Here is a 23,877-nt window from a genome sequence, read left to right as displayed (position 1 = left end):
CATAATTCCACATGAGCTATGCACTGCTCTACTGCCTGTGAAATATTAACAGCATGGGGTATGGTGAGATACTCTCTTCAAAGGACACAGTATAAAAGGCTGTGCCCAATACAACACAATAGTAACTATTCAAGGGCTTTTTATTTGAATTAAGATACTTGTACATGGCTAAACCAAAGGAGATCTTTTATATGAGCAGACCACAGTCAATGACTTTGAAGTTTTTTACTTTCATGTAAATGCATATGTATAAACAAATACATTTGCAAAACATGACACCAACTATTTATTAGTTTAAAAAGAGGAGGTCTGGATTTCCATATAAAAGGAATTTGATTTTAGGAAGATTATCGGCAGCCTTTGGACATGTTCCTGAAAAACATGTCTTAAATTGAAACTTCGTAAATTGGAACTTATTTTCCCATACGTTCAATATTAAAAATATGTATTTGATTTGTAAACACATGTAAATGTTCAGTCCTTCAGAAATTTTTGTGTATCTGCTTGGTGGTCCCAGGTGCTGGTAAGTCATTTGTCTGAAGCTATTAGTCAGCCAACAAGTCGCTGTCAGAGATGAAACAACACATCAGAATTTAATCCCAGGGGAGGAGGAAACATGCTGAAGGGAGGACGAGGCATCCATGGCTGACGAGGGAAGTCAAAGACAGCATAAAAGCAAAAGAAAAAGCACACAAAATGGCAAGGATTAGTGGGAAACCAGAGGATTGGGAAGCCTTTAAAAGCGAGCAGAGGACAACTAAAAAAACAATAAGGGGGGAGAAGATGAAATATGAGTGTAAGCTAGCTAGTAATATAAAAGAAGATAGGAAGAGTTTTTTTTCAACATATGAAGGGTTAGAGAGTGGCAAAAATAGACATTTGACCACTGGAAAATGAGGCTGGAGAAGTAATAATAGGAAACAAAGAAACGGCAGAGAAACTGAATAGTTATTTTGCATCAGTCTTCACAGTGGAAGAAACCAGTGGGATGCCAGAGCTCCAGGAGAATTGGGGGGGCACAGGTGAGTGCAGTGGCCATCACTAAGAAGGTGGTTCTGGGGAAACTGAAAGGTCTGAAGGTGAATAAATCACCTGGACCCGATGGACTACGCCCCGGGGTTCTAAAAGAGATAGCTGAGGAAATTGTGGAGGAATTGGTGGTGATCTTTCAGGAATCACTGGAGACAGGGAGAGTTCAGTAAGAAGTTTAACAACACCAGGTTAAAGTCCAACAGGTTTATTTGGTAGCAAAAGCCACAAGCTTTCGGAGCCTTAAGCCCCTTCTTCAGGTGAGTGAGAATTCTGTTCACAAACAGGGCATATAAAGACACAAACTCAATTTCCCACTCACCTGAAGAAGGAGCTTAAGGCTCCGAAAGCTTGTGGCTTTTGCTACCAAATAAACCTGTTGGACTTTAACCTGGTGTTGTTAAACTTCTTACTGTGTTTACCCCAGTCCAACGCCGGCATCTCCACATCATGACAGGGAGAGTCCCAGAGGACTGGAAAGTAGCACCACTGTTTAAGAAGGGAGAGAGGCAGCAGATGGGAAATTATAGGCCAGTTAGCCTGACTTCGTTCATTGGCAAAATTTTAGAGTCCATTATTAAAGATGAGATCGCAGAGTACTTGGAAGTGCATGATAAAATAGGACTGAGTCAGCACGGCTTTGTCAAGGGGAGGTCATGTCTGACAAATCTGTTAGAGTTCTTTGAGGAGGTAACAAGGAAGTTGGATAAAGGAGAACCAGTGGATGTGATTTATTTAGATTTCCAAAAGGCCTTTGACAAGATGCCGCATAAGAGACTGTTAAATAAGTTAAGAGCTCATGGTGTTAAGGGTAAGATCCTGGCATGGATAGAGGATCGACTGACTGGCAGAAGGCAGTGAGTGGGGATAAAGGGGTCTTTCTCAGGATTGCAACTGGTGACTAGTGATGTACCTCAGGAGTCGGCGCTGGGACACAACTTTTCATAATACACATTAACAATTTGGACGAAGGAACTGAAGGTACTGTTGCTAAGTTTGCAGATGATGCAAAGATATGTAGAGGGACAGGTAGTATTGACAAAGTGGGGGGGGAGGGGCTGTAGAAGGACTTGGACAGGTTAGGAGAGTGAGCAAAGAAGTGTCAGATGGAATACAATGTGAGGTTTTGCACTTTGGAAGGAGGAATGGAGGCATAGACTATTTTCGAAATGGGGAAATGCTTAGGAAATCAGAAGCACAGAGGGACTTGGGAGTCCTTGTTCAAGGCTCTCAAGGTTAACGGTCCGGTTCAGTCAGCAGTTAGGAAGACAAATGCAGTCTAGGAAAGGATGTGTAGATAGTTTGAGTCATGTTGAGATCAAAAAGGAGCAGTTACTGGAGTTCTTGAGAAACATTAAAGTAGACAAGTCTCCAGGGCCTGATGGGATATACCCCAGAATACTGAGAGAGGCAAGGGAGGAAATTGCTGGGGCCTTGAGAGAAATCTTTGTATCCTCACTGGCTACAGGGGAGGTCATGATGTGGAGATGCCGGCGTTGGACTGGGGTAAACACAGTAAGAAGTTTAACAACACCAGGTTAAAGTCCAACAGGTTTATAAGGGGAGGTCTACAGGGGAGGTCCCAGAGGATTGGAGAATAGCCGATGTTCTTCCTTTGTTTAAGAAGGGTAGCAAGGATAATCCAGATAATTACAAGCCAGTGAGCCTTACGTTAGTGGTAGGGAAATGATTGGAGAGGATTCTTTGAGACAGGATTTATTCCCACTTGGAAATAAGTGGACGTATTAGTGAGAGGCAACATGGTTTTGGGAAGGGGAGATCATGTCTCACGAATTTGATAGAGTTTTTCGAGGAAGTGACGAAGATGATTGATGAGGGTAGGGCAGTGGATGTTGTCTACATGGACTTCAGTAAGGCCTTTGACAAGGTCCCTCGTGGCAGACTGGTGCAGAAGGTGAAGTCGCATGGGATCAGAGGTGAGCTGGCAAGGTGGATACAAAACTGGCTCGGTCAAAGAAGACAGAGGGTAATAGTGGAAGGGTGCGAATCTGAATGCAGGGCTGTGACAAGTGGTGTTTCTCAGGGATCATTGCTGGGACCTTTGCTGTTTGTAATATATATAAATGATTTGGAGGAAAATGTAACTGGTTTGATTTAGTAAGTTTGCGGATGACACAAAGGTTGGTGGATTTGCGGATAGCGATGAGGACCATCAGAGGATACAGCAGGATCAGTTGGAGACTTGGGCGGAGAGATGGGCAGATGGAGTTTAATCCGGACAAACATGAGGTAATGCACTTTGGAAGGTCTAATACAGATAGGAAATATATAGTAAATGGAAGAGCCCTTAAGAATATTGATAGCCAGAGGGATCTGGGTGTACAGGTACACAGGTCACTGAAAGTGGCAATGCAGGTGGAGAAGGTAGTCAAAAAGGCTGGGGCATTGAGCTTAAAAATTGGCAAGTCATGTTGCAGCTTTATAGAACCTTAGTTAGGCTGCACTTGGAATATAGTGTTCAATTCTGGTCGCCACACTACCAGAAGGATGTGGAGGCTTTGGAGAGGGTACAGAAAAGATTGACCAGGATGTTGTCTGGTATGGAGGGCATTAGCTATGAGGAGAGGTTGGAGAAACTTGGTTTGTTCTCATTGGAGCGACGGAGGTTGAGTGGAGACCTGATAGAAGTCTACAAGATTATGAGAGGCATGGTCAGAGTGGATAGTCAGAAGCTTTTTCCCAGGGTGGAAGAGTCAATTACTAGGGGGCATAGGTTTAAGGTGCGAGGGGCAAGGTTTAAAGGAGATGTACGAGGCAGATTTTTTTTCACAGAGCGTAGTGGGTGCCTGGAACTCATTGCCGGGGGAGGTAGTGGAAGTGGATACGGTAGTGACTTTTAAGGGGTGTCTTGACAAGTACATGAATAGGATGGGAATAGAGGGATATGGTCCCCGGAAGGGTAGGGGGTTTTAGTTAAGTCGGGCAGCATGGTTGGTGCAGGCTTGGAGGGCCGAAGGGCCTGTTCCTGTGCTGTAATTTTCTTTGTTCAATGTTAGCATTCATGTCGAGAGGGCTGGAATACAAGAGCAGGGATGTATTCTGTGGCTAGATAAGGCTCTGATCAGACCCCATTTGGAGTATCATGAGCAGTTTTGGGCCCCGTATCTAAGGAAGGATGTGCTGGCCTTGGAAAGGGTCTGGAGGAGGTTCACAAGAATGATCCCTGGAATGAAGAACTTGTCGCAGGAATGGTTGAGGTTCTGGGTCTGTACTCGTTGGAGTTGAGAAGGATGAGGGGGGATCTTATTGAAACTTACAGGATGCTGCGAGGCCTGGATAGAGTGGATGTGGAGAGGATGTTCCCACAAATAGGAAAAGCTAGAACCAGAGTTTAAAGGGGCGATCCTTTAAAACAGAGATGAGGAGAATTTCTTCAGCCAGAGAGTGGTGCATCTGTGGAACTCTTTGCCGCAGAAGGCTGTGGAGGTCAGGTCATTGAGTGTCTTTAAGGCAGAGATAGATAGGTTCTTGATTAATAAGGGGATCAGGGATTATGGGGAAAAGGCAGGAGAATGGGGATGAGAAACATATCAGCCATGATTGAATGGTGGAGCAGACTCGATAGGCCGAGTGGCCTAATTCTGCTCAAATGTCTTATAGTCTTATGATCCGCTAGGTGAGCCCAGCACGGCGCTGGCATATTTACAGGGGTCTCATGCTCTCTGTGTCTGTTTAAACCAGGCATTCAAAACCAAGACAGGGAGCACTACCTCTTCCACTCTGTTACTCCCTATCCAACTATCGTCCTGCCTGTCTCTGTCCCCATACATCTGTACTGTAAGGATACATTTCTACTGGACAATCAGAGAGAAGTTCCTCTGCTTTCACTGGCTCGCTCGGCATCAGCGACTGAAAAATGCAAAAGATGGGTGGTGCAGAACGCTGCAACTTTGAAACTAGCATTGTAAAGCTAACAGGGTATAAATTTATAAATGTTATAAGCACGGTTCGTCGTAACTCAAATGTCATAAAGTCAGGGACTGCCTGTACAAACATGAATACGACTCAACAGGTAAAGCACAGAATACGTCATTTTGTTAAACACAAGTTATTCAAGGCACTACCATTCCTTTAAAATGTTGTGCTCATCACCCACAAAACTGCAACATTCAAAATGTGTGTGTGTCACTTTATCATCTACTGACTAAAAAAGTTCACTGTTTTGATCAAAACTTTAGTTGCCATCAGCGATTAACTACAAGCAATCAATTAGCTAACCACTCACATTTCATTTAACTGGATCTTCACCAATGTTATTGAGCTACTAATATCACTGATTAAATGATGGAAGCAATGGTCATGTCATTACCTGCACCAGCAATCTTCATATAATTCCATGTTTTTAAAAAACTTTACCCATTTTAGAAGGCTCATTAAAAGTGGGTGAATCAAAACTAGTGACAAATATAGAATAAAGTTGAAAATTATTAATACAACTTGAAACAAAAGCTATCAAATACTTCTAGCCTGATTTTTGACTTTATAATTAATGCATAATTTATTTCCCCCGAGTGCAAATTAATCACAAAACAGCAGCAGTGACTTCTACGCCCACTCTGCACTTTGTCAACCAAGCAGAATTGACTCAATTTAGTTTTGTTGTGAAATTTTAGACAGGGTAATTTTAAGTGGGACTTTCAAAGTATTTTGCTTTGGTGTCTCGATTAAAGTAATTTACAAGAATCGTCTTGAGATATATATGTGTGTATATACATTTCTAAGGAGGTAGCCTCTGTGGTTTCACAAATGTTGGATACAAGAAAATTTCTGTAGCTGCCTAACAAGTAGCTTGCATTATATATAGCTTTGATCAAATTCTGGAACCTTGCAACTAACAGTGTTAATAATGTTACTGTCTCAATAATGGTGTTGTTATGTAGGCAAATAGTCACTAAGGGTTGCTGTTGAGACCAAGTTAATTCATCTGCAAGCCAACCACTGAAAGCAGACAAAGCCCACGTCGGAGTCGGGTGCTAGAAATTTCCAGTCCCCCCCACCCCAGGTTTAATGGTGGGGAAGGGGAGGGACAATGTGGCGGGAGTGAAAAATAATTTCCCCGCTGGTGTAAAATGACAGCGGGATCTTGCGCTCTTGCCTGCCATCGCCAGAAGGGGATGGGAGAGGTTGGAGGTGGCAGGACAAAGACAGACATGCAGGGTTACTGAATGGGTGAGGTGGCTTGGAGCAAGAGGGTGGGACCCGGATAATTCGATGAGACACCCGACATTTAGCCCGCCCCATCGTCCTAACCGGGCGATGTTGGAAAACCCCCCACTGCATAGTTAATGAGGGCAGTGTTGTGTGATACAGCACAAGGTCCCAGTGACCTCTGCAGTGGGAAACACTCCCCGTCTCAGCGACCCTACGATGGGGCACATCTTTCCAGTCCTCTTGCTGGAATGGCAGCACCAGAACACCCACATGCAACAAGAAACAAGTGCTTCACCAAATATCCGCCTCGCTTTCTGTTTCAGGTGAGTTTGTGACTTGGACTGTGCTAACTACCACATGACTTTGAGCTTCTACTCAGATGCTCTCTGAGCGTTCATGAAAGTCTGCTCTTCTTTCTGCTCCCATTTTGTTCGTTCTTCCTTTTCTTTTGAAATCCTGCAAATGTTTTAATTACATTCTGCATCTTCAAATTGCAACCTTTTAAACAGAAAGACAGACTGGAACAATAGCATCATCACTATCAAGATTTGTTTTTACAAGTTGCTATATCAATCTTCATGGAACAGAAGATAGTCTGGCTAAACACAAATGGCATCTCCACATCAAACACAAATGTACAATGGGATACACTGTCTGCTTGGAGACACAATGGTAAACAGCTAAGCCGAGAGACAGAGTGAGTTCAATAAAACCAATCAATATTAATGAAAAGCATGCTGATAAAGCATTTTTAAACAGGAATGTCCCAATTACTAAACACTTCAATTATTGTTTATATATATCCTAGATATAAAATTACAGTTATTCAAGGATTTCATTTATTCAAAACCAGCTCTTTAATACAGTTTCTTTAGAACATAACTTAAAAATCTCTAAATCCCAATGCCACAACATGCAAATAGTAATTAAAGGTACTGAGTGACACAGGAGGATGGGCAGTATTTGCAGTTAGGGTGATTGATAAGTTAAATATCATGGCAAACAAAATTTAGTTTTAGAATTTCACTTGAGTGTACAGACGGTTGCATTCTCAGAATTACCTGTCCAGCCATGCCAGAAGGCTTTTAGCAGCACCTATGAGATCCACTACTGACGTAAGGAAATCATTTGGCAATCTCCGAGAGGACCTTCCATCATAGTGCCCACTCCTTCTCCGACCAGTTATAAAATTCTGAAGATTTTTGGCAGACGCATTCAGTTTGTGGGATAATGTTTTGAGGTTCTCGGTTTCAAGCCCATAGTTCTAAAAAGAAGCAAAAGTCAAATAATTCTGCATTAAGTCTGTGATATCATGATAATATTGCACTTGATCCTAGCAACTGTATCACTCAACTGTACATGGTGTTACTTTAAAATAGTGTTTTTCTTTACACCCCTGTTCTACCATTCAAACATGAAACCACAACTGATATCTAAAACCAGAAAATAACTGTGTATGAAAAGTGACCTCTCTTGAGCTGCTCCATATATGAGACCAAGTTCAGCACAAGTTCCTGTATATTCAGTAATTACGTGCAGTTTAAGATTTGCCATTTACTTTAAAAAGCAAAGTTGCACCAAACTTAATTTATATTTGACTGAAGATAGGTGACGGAACAATTACCGTCTCTTTAGGTTCCTAAACAGTAAAAGGAAAAGTAGGAAATCCACAAGACTAACATATACAAACTGATGGGGTTTGACAAGGGCATGAGGCCCACCACTCAGTCGAACCCATGGGCCACAAATTCTCACAGAAATTTTTGATTTGCAAAACTGAAGTTGCAATTTATGGATTCGCAATTACATAAAAATCTCAAATTGAAATTTATACCAGAGGATCCAACAATGTACATTGTTGCATTGTTATTAACTGCACCAAATACAATATTATTTAATGCAATAACGCTGAGGCATTAACTTATTGTTCATTATTCCTCATCCACCACCACCACCGTATAATGTATTTACGTGGCCTTAGCGACCATAATACACTTTTATTTAGTGCTTTTAACACAAAATGATATTCCAAGGTGCTCCACAGAGAAGTTATCAGACAAAAATCAGCACTATGCTGAGGAAGGGAATTTTAGGAGAGATGACTACAAGTTGAGTCAGATAGCTGGCTTTCAAAGAGGGTCAAAGGAAAAGAGGGAGGCAGAGTAAGTGTGATAAAGAGGGGGAATTACAGAGCTGAGAGTCTAGATCACTGAACACATATTTGACAATGGTAAAGGGAAGGATTTCAGATTGCAAATGCACATGGATTTGCTGAGTTCTCAAATCCAGTGTGCCACCAGCCTCCAGCAGTGACTATTAAGATACAAGAGATACTGAAGATGTACCTACAAATTTGACATGATTAATGCCTCACTAGAGCATATGGAGAATCAGTCTACAAATAATTTTATTAGTTTTGAAACTTGAGAGTGAGTTGAAGGTACAAATTCTCCTAGTTCTAGAGACCAATTATGTACAACTCTCATGAAAAATTCTGTCAGTTATTATTACCCCAGCTAGAAAGTAGTACAAGCAATAGATCACAGAATACATCTTCAATCAAAGATGCAGCATCAAATTAATTTTCTTCCGAAAATAATTTAAGACATCAAAACATTTTTTCCACAGAATCATAGAATCGAATCATAGAATCCCTACAGTGCAGAAGGAGGCCATTTGGCCCATCGCATCTCACCGACTGTCCGACAGAACATCCCACCCTATCCCTTTCCCATAACCCCCACCATATTTACCCCACTAACCCCCAAAAGCTACACATCCAGGGACACAAAGAGGCAATTTGGCATGGCCAATTAACCTAACTTGCACATCTTTGGAGCATGGGAGGAAACCGGAGCACCCGGTGGAAACCCATGCAGACATGGAGAGAACGTGAAAACTCCACAGACGGTCACCCAAGGCTGGAATTGAACCCAGATCCCTGGCGCTGTGAGGCATCAGTGCTAACCACCATGCCACCCTTTTCAAAAGGCATAGGCCAGAATTTTACAGCCACTCTCGCGAGTGGAATCTTCCGGTCCCATTGACAGCAAACCCCTGCCACAGCGTGGGGAGGGATGGAGGGGTGTATAAAATGGAAAACCCCGTTGACAGAGGCAGGGCCAGAAGCTTCCACCAACAGACAATAGTGGACTGCCACTGCCGGCTATAACACACGTGGTTGGAGGAGCAGAAAATCCCACCCTATAGAGCTGTATCGCAATAATCTTAAAGTACTTTGTATATGATATTACTTTTGGAGAGCTGTGCATGAGTGTATGATTAACCATGAGTGAGGCACTTCAACCAACCTCACCAGCTGGACAATGGAAATTGGCAGTAATTCATGCCCCTCTTGCAGCTCCAATTTGATTCCCAGCTGCAAATATAACTGATTTGATTTGGCACGGCAAAAGGAAAAAGTAGGAAAAGGTTTGAGGTAATTGCATCTGAATCACAGGTGGGTTCTAAAGAACAATCTTATAATTGAATTTACCACACCATGAACTGATTCAGTTGTAAGTCGGGAAAGTTCATTTGCATGCATGAGACGTCTATTGAAGGGTGCTAGCAGTTCGTTCTGAGTGGTCATTTTGTGTCATGATGTTTACTCCACGGCTCAGTGGGTGCTCACTTTGTAAAGTGAAATATTAATAATACTTCTTGACTCAGCATAAACAAAGAACAAACTAGCTAATGAAATACTGAGGATAAAATAAAACTGCATTTGCCACGTCAAATCTTTTTACATATAGCAGACCTCTGAAATAAAAAACACACCATTACATAATTCATGGTAGGGAGGGAATGGTGACAAAGGGGCCAATATTGACCCGAGAGCTCAGCCTTTTCACTAAATAATGCAGCTTCCTTCGGAATTCAAGGGTGGGAATTTCGCTACTGAACTGGGTAGCTTGAATTTTGGAAATTTCCCAAATCAGCAGTGCTGCCTCAGTTTAAAGGGCCCTGTTAGACCCGATTTTCACTCCATGGAGGAAGGGATGGGATAGACCTAGACATGCTGACCCCAGAAACAGATTGTAGATGACCACGGAAGCAGCGAGTGCTGAGGCAAGCTGTGTAGAAAGCCTCCCCCTCAACTCTCTGGGAATTTCTTCCAGCTGTTTCAAAAGCTTTTAGGCCCTCTAACCCTCACCCGTCATTTCCCCAACCATTCCAATGCCTTCCATTCCAACTCATGACGCCATTTGGTCCCATGTCCCCTTCATAGCTCCATGACAACTCCATGAGAAACTAATGTTCCCCACCTAACCCTCATGCCCCCTCATATCCTCCATATCATCTCCATAACAACTCACACTGACACCCCCCCCCCTTGCCACCTCATACACCTCCCATGCCACTTTCATTGGCACACCCATTATCTAACATAGGTAAACCTCAGGAGTCATGTGGAGGTGAAAATAAAAAAACTAATGATCTAATACAGCTCTTGATCACGAGTAGAGTTCAATTTATGAAACACATTCAAAGCTTTGAATCTCAATTGGTTAATCTCTTATAAAAACAAACAATCTTCCATATCAAATACAGGTAAACCTTTCAGACCCTCTTTAACTATCAATAAAACTTTGAACTCATAACGCCCTGCTGAGATAAAACATCTTTTGAAACTCAGCCAAGCATTCATTATGACATAATCATAAGATCAACATAAGCCTCCACTGAAACTGAATGAACAGGTGGTAATGCTTTTTTCTAACCTGCCCCAGATGATCTGTCAATCAAAGCAGTCCAGCAACAGGCTTTTTTTAAACACTCATGACAGCTTAAGCCTGTTTTTGTTCATGATTAAAGAGTGAGGGATTTGAAAAACTTCAGATCTTGTCACTTAAACAGACCTTATCTGCCCTTCAAGAGAACTTACACCTACATGTCAATTTGTGATTCCCATATTGTAAGTTAAGGCTTTTACAACAGCCAAAACAGCTGTTTTAAAAGCTTTTAGGCCCTCTAAACCTCACCCATCACCTCACTTGTTGGATCTCAGCACCAAGCTCAAATGACCCTGCTGAGTTAAAGTTTCCCTCTGTATGATTTACACCTTGCCGCCTTCCCCCTCTCAGAAAAAATTGCATCTACCAGAAATGAGGGTGGGATTTCCATGTTTGGTCCATCACATTTAAAAGTCTCCAGCATTGACACGATTCTGTGAAAATCTGGCCCTATGTTTTGATGAAAAGCTCCTATCAAACATGTGGACGTTATGTAACAGGTGGATGATTCTTGGAGATGTCTATTGAAAGATAAGCAAACCGTCTCCACCGAATGATCAATGAACAGACATTGAGCTGCAGAGAAAATGTGTCATTCTACATGAAAATAATTTCATAACATAATGTACACTGGACAAAACAAAACAAAAAAACTGGCAGATTGTATATAACACTGCCATTTTCTTACAAGTGACGCAAGAGCAACAAAATAGCCAGTTATAGAGATGTACAGCATGGAAACAAGCCCTTCGGCCCAACTTGTCCATGCCGACCAGGTTTCCTCAACTAAACTCATCCCATTTGCCTGCATTTGGCCCCAAACCCTCTAAACCTTTCCTATCCATGTATCTGTCCAAATGTATTTTAAATGTAATTGTCCCCACCTCTACTACCTCCTCTGGCAGTTTCACCTCCTACATTTATTCATAAATGAACTCAAAGCTTTTAATTAAAAATTCTTCTGTGCTGATAACAATATTTTACTAAAGTTGAGATATGAAGAAACCAGTTCCAAAGAAGAGTTCCAGGGCTCCAATGTGCTGCCATTATAATTAGTTTTAAAGAAATTAACCAGGGATGACTGTGCTCTCAGTAAGTATGGCATTTAATCATTTCTGAGGCTTGGGACAAATACATCTCAAGTGGCGCAATTTACAGGATTTCATTGGTCCAGAGCAACTTTCAGCCCAGTGCCAGCTAGTGACAACATTGCCTCTCGGTCAGTTCCCTGCAGTTCAAGTCCAACACTGGGATTCAAGTTCATAATCTAGGCCAACTGTTACACTGTCAGAGGTCCGCACACTCGGATAGGATATTAAATAGGTCTGTTCAGGTGCAAGGTGAAGATCCCATGGCACTATTCAAATAACAGCAGGGTGTTTCCCCAGCGACCTGACCAGTGGGTGCAATCAAAAAACAAACAGACCACTGGTCACTCATTTCAATGCTTTGCCATATTACTGACGCAGCACACTATTACTTTGCATAGCAGCACTTCAAAAGCAAGAGAGAGTGCTTTGAAACACTTTGAGGGATTTACTTAGACTATGGAATCCCTATTGTGCAGAAAGAGGCCATCCGGCCCACTGAGTTTGCACCAACTCTCTGAAAGAGCATCCCACCCAGGCCTTCCCTTCTGCCCTATCCCTGTAACCCCACATATTTACCATGGCTAATCCATCTAAACAACACATCTTTGGACACTAAGCGGCAATTTAGCATGGCCAATCCACCTAACCTGCCCATCTTGGACTGTGGGAGGAAACCAGAGCACCCAGAGGAAACACAAGCAGACACGGGGAGAACGTGCAGACCCAAGCTGGGTCCCTGGCACTGTGAGGTAGCAGCGCTAACCACTGTTGTCAGCACTAAGCCACACTCCGGTGTCTGTTTGGTACACTGAGGGAGAAATTAACATGGCCAATGCCCCTAGCCAACACGTCTTTCGGACTGTGTGAGGAAATCGGAGCACCCAGAGAAAACTCACACAGACACGAGAAGAACGTGCAGACTCCACACAGACAGTGACCAAGCCGGGAATCGAACCTGGGTCCTTGGCGCTGTGAGGCCGCAGCACTAACCACTGTGCCACCGTGCCGCCCCTCAAAAAAAGCTCAAATAGGGAAGGGAAATACATTGCAAACGGCAGCAGGGCCTTTGTTAACACAAAAATGGGTGTCCTGAGGCACTACAACCATCAGCACGGACGGTTGGAGTGCCCCATGTCCCAGGTTTGCTAAAAGCTGGCTGTTTGCTCATATCCCGGCTAAATTAAAAACTCTGGTGATTGTGCAGCTCAAGTTAGTTTCACATTTGAAGATAATACAGATGTGGGAAAGCAACACCACAGTTTACTGAAGTGTAAAAACATCATTTGTTTGTTTGCTTGTCCTCGTCAAAGAAAATGTCTTTACATCAAAGGGCAATACCTAGATAAATGTCCAACACCTCTGCTAGATATTAAGCGGTCATTAAAATGAGTGACTTACACTGAGACACATCAAACTCTGAGCACTTTTGAATCACTGCTCGCTGAAGAAGCCACAATAAGATTCCATTCTGTTGTCGAAGAACAGAAGGAAGCCTCATTTTTTCTATCCAAAGAAACTGTTCTATTCCAAAAGAAAGCAAACACATTGAAAGCAATGTCTATGGTTTCATTGGTCAGAATTCCCAGAATGATAGATAAAGGCAAACTAATACCCTTCAGAACATATACATTTCCTATCTTTTTAGTTATATTAACCTTTTCATTTGTAAAAACATCTGGTCAGTTATTTTTTCTCTGTTAATGACATGTCATGATGAAATTTTGACTCTTCCATATTGACAGAACTGAGCTTTTCAATACTCTCCTGTCCCAAATCATCAGGATTAATTGTTGGACCCAGACTAGAGAAACTCAATAAGAAGTGAAAGGTTTAAGTTTGATAAGAGATGCATGCTTTTCACCTTCACTAAAAAGGTAAAGCAGGCAAGGAGGTTACCTTCCCATTATAGAATTGCCCGATTTTTATTTCTATCATTTATAAAAGAAAGCGAACACAAAATGTAACTGTGATTAGGTATCGCAGAATTTTCTGCTTGAACTGTACAACGTTTCAATCCTCCATGCATGTATATTTCTCCTGGATATCGTGTGAATTTAAGGACACTTGAATCATGCATGCCACACACATAACCTGTTTCACAATGGCAAACACAATTAACCTCTAAAAGTAAGGAGGTGTTTTTCAAGAGGTTGCAAGGAGCAGGTGGGAAATGAGATCATGGCAAATCTGTCCCTTAACTCCATGCTGAAAAATCCTGGATGACATTTGCAGTTTTTCCTCCCTTCCAATGGAACAGTGACAGTATGATATGCAGAATTCGTCACATATGACACCAGAGCACCTATTTATAACATTTTTGACATATAACAATAGTAAAAAGAAAATCAGCTGTATATGTTACAGGACTATCTATTGCAATTTTTTTGGTAGCTAATCATAGAAGCATGATCCAAATCATAAAGTAATTTAAAATAACTGTGTCTTGAAATGCCTGCAAGCACCAAGTTCAAATGATCGTGAACATTAGGTGAGCTTGTTTTGACAAGAGAAAATATTGAGGGGCATGACCTAAGTTGTCAAATTGCAATGAAGCACAGAGGATATAATTAATTTCAAATAGAAGCACAGGCTGATTTAAAGGTTCCAAGCCACAAGCAGGACTAAGGGTGAATAAGAACATTGCCTTCCCCACACACAGAAAGCTGGTGCAAAGGCAAAACAGGTTCCCAGTGATAGGAGTTGATGCAGTGCAAATTCTCTCAAAAAGTAATTGGCGAGCAGAAGGCCAAAATTAAACAGATGAAATGTGCAAAAGGATAGTGTTCAGGCACTTCCCCTTACTTCCTCATTGGTTGTAGAGCATTTATATAAAGTTTTCACTCAGGAGATTAAAAGGACAAAGTAGAATCATTGATACACAACACCTCTTCCTTTCATATATTACTACACATGGAGTATCTGGATTGCACCTTACTTCATAACTTATCAATTATGTTGTATATGAGAATTTTTTTAGCATTTCTGCAGGTGGGAAATGGGATAATTGCTAATCTGCCTCTTAACTCCATCGTGGAAAATCCTGGATGAACTTTGCCAATTTTTCCTCCATTATAATGGGAATTGCGATGGTAGGTTGATTAATTTAGCCATGAGGGTATGCTGTCAAACAGCCCCTTAAATTTCATTGCTGTGCAGTTCATGAGGTACCTCCAGAATAAGGTCCTGGAGGTACCTCAGGGTTAAGGTTATTTTGCTACTTCACTATTGATGGATGGTCATAGAACGATTACAGCACAGAAGGCGGCAAATGACCCATCCTTTCCTTTGCAAGAGGAACTCTGCGAGTCTCACTATCCTGACCCTGTAGACAAGCAAATCTTTCTCTGCAGATGATATCTAATTCCCCTTAGAAAGGGATCCAAACCACTCACTGCATAAAACGCTTTTCCTCATGGTGTCATTGCTTCTTGGCCAATAATCTAAAATCAACATCCTCTGGTTCTCAACCCTTCCACCAATGGGAACAAATTATTGCTATCTACTCTGTCTAGACCCCACATGATATTGAACACCTCCATCAAATCTCTTCTCAACCTTCTCTTTAAGCAGAACTCAGCTTCTTCAATCTTTCCTGTAACTGATGTCCTCCATCCCTAGATCCAATCTCATAAGTCGTTTCTGCACCTTAACTAAAGTGTGGTGCCCAGAACTGGGCACAATACTACAGTCGAGGATGAACCAGCGTTTAGTCAATGTTCACAAAATTCCTTGTTTTTGAACTGTCCGACGGCATCTTACCAACATTAACAGACTAGATTCCGACAGTACTCCAATCAAACATTAGGAAGACATTCCAAACTCTGTTCCCTAACTATCAACTCCATCACTCTCCCTGGAAACAGTGTGAGATCGAAAGTCAGTCTGTTTGAAATGTTGGGGCCACATTTGATCTGGAGATCAGCTTCTGATCTCATAAAACCACCTATTTCGACTTCCATAACACCACCTGACTTCATCCCATCTCAACTCTTCTACAGCTGAAACCCTCATGCATGCCTTTGTTACTTCAGGACTTGACTAGTCTCACACACTCCTGGCTGGACATCTGAGATTGTTTAAAACTCTGCTGTCGGTATCTTAACTTGCACCAAATCTCATTGCCATGACCCCTCTGCTCGCTTACCTTCATTGGCTCCTGGTCAAGCAACATCATGATTTAAAAATTATCATCTTTATTTTAGATCCCTCCATGCCTTATGCATCCCTATCTCTGTCACCTCCTCCAGCCCCATTATCCTCTGAGTTTTATATCCTTTGAGATATCTGTGTTCCTACAATTTTGACCTCTTGTGAAGTCCCAATTAGATTCTCTCCATCATTGCTGCCGTGCTTTCTGTTGCCTAGGCTGCAAGATCTGAAATATCCTCCCCACACCTTTACATCTCAATTTCCTCCTGCCTGTGGACTTACCTGATGAAGGAGCAGTGCTCCGAAAGCTCGTGATTGCAAATAAACCTGTTGGACTTCAACCTGGTGTTGTGAGACTTCTTACCATGCTCACTTTCCTCTTATAAAACACTTCTTAAAACATACTTCTTTAACCAAGTTCTTTGATCTAACATCTCATTATGTGGCACGGTGCCATACTTTGTTTTATAATGTTCCTGTGAAGTGCCCTGGGATGTTTAATTACAGTAAAGGCGCTATATATAAAGAAAGGTTGTTGTCATTGATATGGTTTTTAACTCGGGCCTGAACCATTTCTGGACCTGACCCCCGATTGAGTGTACCCGCCTGCATGAAGTTCTCAAAATTGACTAATTTACAAGCTGCTTCAGTTTGCCCCATCCAGTTAAATATGGCAGGCAGGCTGGTAAGCAGCAGGACCAATTGGAGCATCCAACATTGTGGACAGCAGGAAACTCCACCGCGAGAGCTGGGCATTGCCAGTATAGGGGGATGGAGAACGTTAAGGAGACTCAAGATGGAAGCATCCTCTGTGGACTTAAAAAATCAGCACAATAAGTATGATAACATCTAACAGGCCATCAATCTGGAAGAGGAATTCCTTCAAAGGATGTCCTGCAGCTGTGACACCCAAGTACTCACAACTCAGGGGCTGTGGGAGGGGCACTCAACGAGGTCTGTTGGACTCTGGTCCACTGCCAGGAGGTCACCTCCTGGCACCTCCCAGACTTTGGCCTCAGCAGGGATTCCATCCACCACAGGCAATAAATTTATTCTGCCCAATGTCCACCCATTCCAAGTGCCTGTCTATGTTCGCTTGAAGTCTTTCACTGTCCTGCTCACAGTTGACAATACCTCCAAATTTTATATCATCTGCAAATTTTGAAATATTATTTTTATTTTGACTGACTTTAAAAATCAATACTGGAGAGGAGATCCAACTAGTGATGACTGGATTACAGAGCATCACATCAAGTACTGGGATATTGAACAAAACATGCTAAAAGCTATTTAGGACAATACTTACTTATTTTCTACTAGCAATTGTAAATACATATTGTCAACAGAACAATCTTGTTGACAAATTATGTTCCTCACTGGACCTTAAAGGAAAACGTGTTTGTGATACAGAAGATAAAATGTTGTGAAATCTGAAAAAAAAACCTTTCAATTTCCCAGAATCTATTTTGGCTGAAAACCTAACATTGCAAATTTAAACTTCTTCATGTAGCAATCCATCAACACAGTGTCGAACAAAAGTGGAGGGTTGGGAGGAAAAAGAGAAAAGTGACTGCTGACTTCAATGTCTGAGCATTCTTGTGCACGCCTGTACCATCTGTTGCTACATGCTGCATGATAATCACAAAATCTTCCAGCACATAAAGGAGACCCTCAGTTCATTTGGGCTCTCTGAGGCCCTTTGCCCCATTCTTTCGCCAAAGCCCTTTTTCATTGAAAAACGGTGAGAGTTTTTGGTTTGAAATACAGGCCAGGATTTTACAGTCCCGCCAGGGCACATCTCCTGGCAGATGCGGAAGGCCATTTAAAATGCCTTTTTACTTCGGCTGGACCGTAATACCCTGCCGGGCAGGTGGAGCTGTAAACTCTTGGCCACATTTCCTTAAACAGACTGACGAAGGAGCAGAGAATGCAAAGAGTTTGTACTTACCAAAGCACACAACAGGTCCACTGCCTCCAGAATAAGTTCCTGGTGACCAATACGAGTGACCCCAAGCTCTTCCAGTTCCTGGTGAGTGATACGCAGAAGTTGATCTCCACTCACTTTTTCCCTCTCAAAGTTCTTAATGTATTGCTGCAGGCAGTCGTCCAGGCCTAATGGTTATGAATAGAAAAAAAAAATTAGACCTGCTGTGAAATATAAATTTAAATACATGGCATGTCCCGATAGAGCTGCACTCCTCTCACAGATTAGTTATTTGGAATCAATATGGAGTTATGTGTGACAGCAAATAAAACCTGCAAATGTTTATATAGTTTTAATTTCCCCATGGCACTTCTGTACTCCACAGCTAATAGATTTTAATCCACTGAGCGACAGCAGTATAACTGCTTTGTAGGTCATAAATTCAGTTGCAAAAAGCTGATACTGTGGAAGTTATAAAATATACGTTTAGAACCAAAGCACAAACTACACGCTAAATCTTTCAACACTAAACACTAGGTGCCAGTTTTGGTTCAATTGTAGCACTCTGTGAACACAAGCACAAGATCTAGGTTAATATTTCAGTGCAGAATTGAGGGAATGCTGCACTATCAGAGGTGACATCTTTCGGTTGAGACAATAAACCGTAGGCAAATCGCCCTCTCAGATGGCACTATTCAAGGGGCGGGGAGTTCTCCCCATGGTCTGACCAATATTTATCCTCAGTCAACATCTGGAAACATGTCAGTCATGGTCACATTACGGGAGGATTTAAACTAGTTTGGCAGGGGGGATGGGTGGGACCCAAAGCAAAGGTGAATTAACTGAAGGGAACTAGAGAGTAGGGCCAGTAAGACTCAGAAGAAAAGCAGGCAGGGTGTGGTTGCTAATCAAAGAGGGTCTGGTGGACTGAAGTCTCCACCAGACACTTCCGTGAAAAACTGAATTTGTTTCAATGCGAGAAGTGTAACAGGTAAGGCAGATGAACTTAGAGCTTGGATTAGTACTTGGAACTATGATGTTGCTGTCATTAGAGACTTGGTTAAGGGAAGGACAGGATTGACAGCTTAACATCCCAGGATACAGATGTTTCAGGCAGGGTAGAGGGGGATGTAAAAGGGATGGGTGAGTTGCACTACTGGTTAAGAAGAATATCATGCGGGAGGACACCTCGGAGGGCTCATACGAGGCAATATGGGTAGAGCTCAGGAATAGGAACTGTTTAATCATAATGTTGAGGGTTTTGTATAGGCTTCCCAACAGCCAACGGGAGATAGAGGAACAAGATATGTAGGCAGATTTTGGCAAGGTGTAAAAGTAACAGGGTTGTTGTGGTGGGAGATTTTAACTTTCCCTATATTGACTGGGACTCACTCAGTGCTAGGGGTGTGGATGGGGAAGAATTTGTAAGGAGAAACCAGGAGGGCTTCTTGAAACAGTATGTAGATAGTCCAACTAGGGACGAGGCCATACTGGACCTGTTGTTGGGGAATGAGCCCAGCGAAGTGGTTGACATTTCAGTAGGGGAGCAGTTTGGGAACAGTGCCCACAATTCAGTAAACTTTAAGGCACTGACTGATGGATAAAGATGCGTGTAGTCCTTAAGTGAAGGTGCTAAATTGGGGGAAGGCTAATTTCAACAATATTAGGCAGGAACTGAAAAATGTAGATTGGGGGCAGATGTTTGGGGGCAAATCAGCATCTGGCATGTGGGAGGCTTTCAAATGTAAGTTGATAGGAATTCAGGACTGGCACATTCCTGTAAGGATGAAGGATAAGTATGGCAAGTTTCAGGAACATTGGATAACGAGAGATATTGAGAACCTAGTCAAAGAGAAAAAGGAAGCATTTGTCAAGGCTAGGAGGTTGGGAATACACAAAGCAAGTGTGAAATACAAGGAAAGTAGAAAGAAACTTAAGCAAGGAGTAAGGAGGGCTAAAAAGGGTCACAAAAAGTCAGAGGCCAACAGGATCAAGGAAAATCCCAAGGCTTTTTATACATATATAAAAAGCAAGCGGGTAGCCAGGGAGAGGGTTGGCCCATTCAAGGACAGGGGAGGGAATCTATGCGTGAAGCTAGAGGAAATGGGCGAGGTATTAAATGAGTACTTTGCGTCAGTATTCACCAAAGCCAAGGACTTGGTGGATGATGAGTCTGGGGAAGGGTGTGCAGATAGTTTGGGTCATGTTGAGATCAAAAAGGAGGTGGTATTGGGATTCTTGCGAAATATTAAAGTGGACAAGTCCCCAGGGCCTGATGGGATATACCCCAGAATACTGAGAGAGGCAAGGGAGGAAATTGTTGGGGCCTTGAGAGAAATCTTTGTCTCCTCACTGGCTACAGGGCAGGTCCCAGAAGATTGGAGAATAGCCAATGTTGTTCCTTTGTTTAAGAAGGGTAGCAAGGATAATCCAGCTAATTACATGCCGGTGAGCCTTACATCAGTGATAGGGAAATTATTGGAGAGGATTCTTCGAGACAGGATTTACTCCCACTTGGAAATAAGTGGACGTATTAGTGTGAGACACCATGGTTTTGTGAAGGGGAGGTCGTGTCTCACTAACTTGATCGAGTTTTTCGAGGAAGTGTCGAAGATGATTGATGAGGGGAGGGCAGTGGATGTTGTCTACATGAACTTCAGTAAGGTCTTTGACAAGATCCCTCATGGCAGACTGATACAGAAGGTGAAGTCGCACAGGAACGGAGGTGAGCTAGCAAGATGGAAACAGAACTGGCTTGGTCATAGAAGACAGAGGGTAGCAGTGGAGGGCTATGACAAGTGGCGTTCCTCAAGGATCAGTGCTGGGACCTTATATGTGATTTGGAGGAAAATGTAACTGGTTTGATTAGTAAGTTTGTGGACGACACAAAGGTAGGTGGAATTGTGGATAATGATGAGGACCGTCAGAGGATACAGCAGGATATAGATCAGTTGGAGACTTGGGCAGAGAGATGGCAGATGGAGTTTAATCCGGACAAATGTGAGGTAATGCATTTTGGAAGATCTAATATAGATGGGAAATATACAGTAATTGGCAGAACCCTTAGGAGTATTGATAGGCAGAGGAATCTGGGTGTACAGGTACACAGGTCACTGAAAGTGGCAATGCAGGTGGAGAAGGTAGTCAAAAAGGCATACAGCATGCTTGACATCATCAGCTGGGGCATTGAGTTTAAAAATTGGCAAGCCATGGTGCAGCTTTATAGAACCTTAGTTAGGCCGCACTTGGAATATAGTGTTCAATTCTGGTCGCCACACTACCAGAAGGATGTGGAGGCTTTGGAGAGGGTACAGAAAAGATTTACCAGGATGTTGCCTGGTATGGAGGGCATTAGCTATGAGGAGGGATTGGAAAAACTTGGTTTGTTCTCACTGGAACGATGGAGGTTGAGGGGCAACCTGATAGAAGTCAACAAGATTATGAAGGGCATGGACAGAGTGGATAGTCAGAAGCTTTTTCCCAGGGTGGAAGAGTCAATTACTAGGGAGCATAGGTTTAAGGTGTGAGGGCAAGGTTTAAGGGAGTTGTACGAGGCAAGTATTTTTACACAGAGGGTGGTGGGTGCCTGGAACTCACTGCTGGGGGTGGTAGTGGAAGCAGATATGATAGTGACTTTTAAGGGGCGTCTTGACAAATATTTGAACAGGATGGGAATGCAGGGATATGGTCCCCAGAAGGGTAGGGGGTTTTAGTTCAGTTGGGCAGCAATGTCAGTGCAGGCTTGGAGGGACAAAGGGCCATTCCTGTGCTGTAATTTTCTTTATTCTTACTATTGATGCAGGTGTTTCAACAAGCGTAATGGATAGTTGGACTCTCAGTCAAGGCTCATTAAGTATGCTGAGAGTCCAAACAGCCATTAGAGTACTAAAACATGGTGAGCTCCAGAGAAAATATTGTTTGATTGACAGCTCGGGCTCTCTGATCCCTGCTATCAAGCTCACGATATTGTTTACATGATGTGAAGTGATTTCAAGGGTTTGTGGTTTCTGTTGGTGATATTTTAAAGGGTCTAGATGATTGACAGTTTAATTAGCTTGCAGTGAAATTACTTTTCTTTCCAGCATAGCAGAAATTTATGAATGAATTACATTTTTTAAACTTTTTGTTCTGCATCCTAATGTCACTAAAGGGTTTATTGGTTCTAGACAGTGTATAGTGGGTCAGTTGACATTTTTAGACAGTAACCCCCTAGTTCTTAAGGCAGCCTGTTGGAGAGTTAGGGCACCCTTTGGGATTGTTAAAAATGAACATAATTATGCACTTTTTACACACAAACTCATTGGAACTGTCAAGCTGTTAAACTGCTGTCCAGCTGTCAAATCTGTTAAAGTGATCCAAGAAGCGACAGAGCTTTCCAGCAAATGTCAAAGGGGTTGGTGTAAATGGAGCATAAGGAGTGTGTGTGGGGGAGGGGGGCGGGGTGTGGGGGTGGTGAATGGTAAAGATTGGAGTGATGTTTTTGCTTTATTAAACACAGTGCCAAAGCACAGATGCCCAACCACCTCCAACCCTCCCACCCCACAAGGCAGCCTGCACAATTATTCTGGTGTTGTCCATCCCAACTCCTGTTTCAGCCCATTCCCACTGACTGGAAATCTGACCAGCAGGTAGGCATTTTTAAAGGTCAGGTTCTCTGAGCTGGGAAGTCTCCCGATTCAGTGAACCTGACCCAGGGAAAAAGCAATAGGTCCAGAGACTTCCTTTGCTCAGTATTACCATTGCTTCTCTGATATTTTTCTTTGACACAGTTCCATGTAATGTCAGTGCAGAAACAGAAAAACATTGGCAGCATTCAAGGAATACTAACTTTCATGCTGCTGTCATTGGTTTTTGTTATGTATTGTCTTAATAGTAGTGCAATTGAAATGGATATATATATATAATATTATATATTTATTTTTATGTTTGAGGGGAATATTTAAAAATTCAGCTTCATGCTACAGGCAGTCAGTATGTCAGGTGGGAATGCAGCTCAGATTTTGTGAAAGCAGGATAATTTCAACCTTGCAAGTTTTTATTATAAGTAGAGCTAATGGTCTTTTGATTACTTAAGTTCTTTGGGATTTCTGATTAGAGTGATTGACAGGGTCATGTGATGATGTGGATAAGGTGCAGAGCTGGATCTATAACAGAGAATAAAGCTTTAGCAGGAAACAGTGAGTTGCAGCTGAAGCCTGGTTGAAGTTAGAAGGATTTTGCAGGATTGTGGAACTCTAGCTCTCTCCGAAAGCTCCAAGGTTGTTAACAAATGTTAAAACAAGTATGCCTGGGTTTGCTAATGGTATTTATTTAAAAGTACATTTGATTTATGCATGAATGAGGCTTAGCTGGAATTCGGGCAGTCATTAACTAGAAAGTAAAATTGCTTCCTTTCATTTTTAAATATTGTACAACTGTTAATGGTTAAGCTGCTTCATTTGTTAAGAGTTATATTTGAACTGTGTTATTAAATAAAGTTTCACGATAAAAAATATCCTACTCTGTCAATGGAATCATTCCTGGAAAGAAATATCCTATCACTCACATTTATTCCAAAGAAGAAAAATTGTTGGGGTCTAGTCTGGCTTCATACTATACCTTGGACTTCTGGTCCGGGACCGTAACAGCATACATAATAAATTTTACTTGATTCATAAATACTCATAGTTCATAGTTTGTTGGGTCAGGTCCAACTGAGGATCACATTGGCTCTGAATTCTCAATTTGTAACCAAGTATTTGAATTAAAAGGGTTTTATACTTCAAAACCCCCAAAG

The 23,877-nt window shown here is 42.2% G+C and overlaps 1 protein-coding gene across 1 annotated transcript in view; it reads right to left on the bottom strand.

Annotated features, from left to right (window-relative positions):
- cnksr2a (connector enhancer of kinase suppressor of Ras 2a) overlaps positions 1 to 23,877 on the bottom strand; it is a 467,989-nt gene that overhangs the window by 315,499 nt on the left and 128,613 nt on the right. Inside the window, exons 2-3 of the mRNA XM_078232430.1 lie at positions 18,126 to 18,289; positions 7,263 to 7,465 (exon numbers count right to left, since the gene is read on the bottom strand). Coding sequence (XP_078088556.1) covers positions 7,263 to 7,465; positions 18,126 to 18,289 — 367 coding nt within the window. The remainder of the gene's footprint in view (positions 1 to 7,262; positions 7,466 to 18,125; positions 18,290 to 23,877) is intronic.

This window comes from Mustelus asterias, chromosome 17 (genome assembly GCF_964213995.1).
Source record: "Mustelus asterias chromosome 17, sMusAst1.hap1.1, whole genome shotgun sequence".
Lineage (NCBI taxonomy): Eukaryota > Metazoa > Chordata > Chondrichthyes > Carcharhiniformes > Triakidae > Mustelus > Mustelus asterias.
Note: the sequence above shows the minus strand (reverse complement) of the source record. Positions and strands in the feature narration are given on the sequence as shown.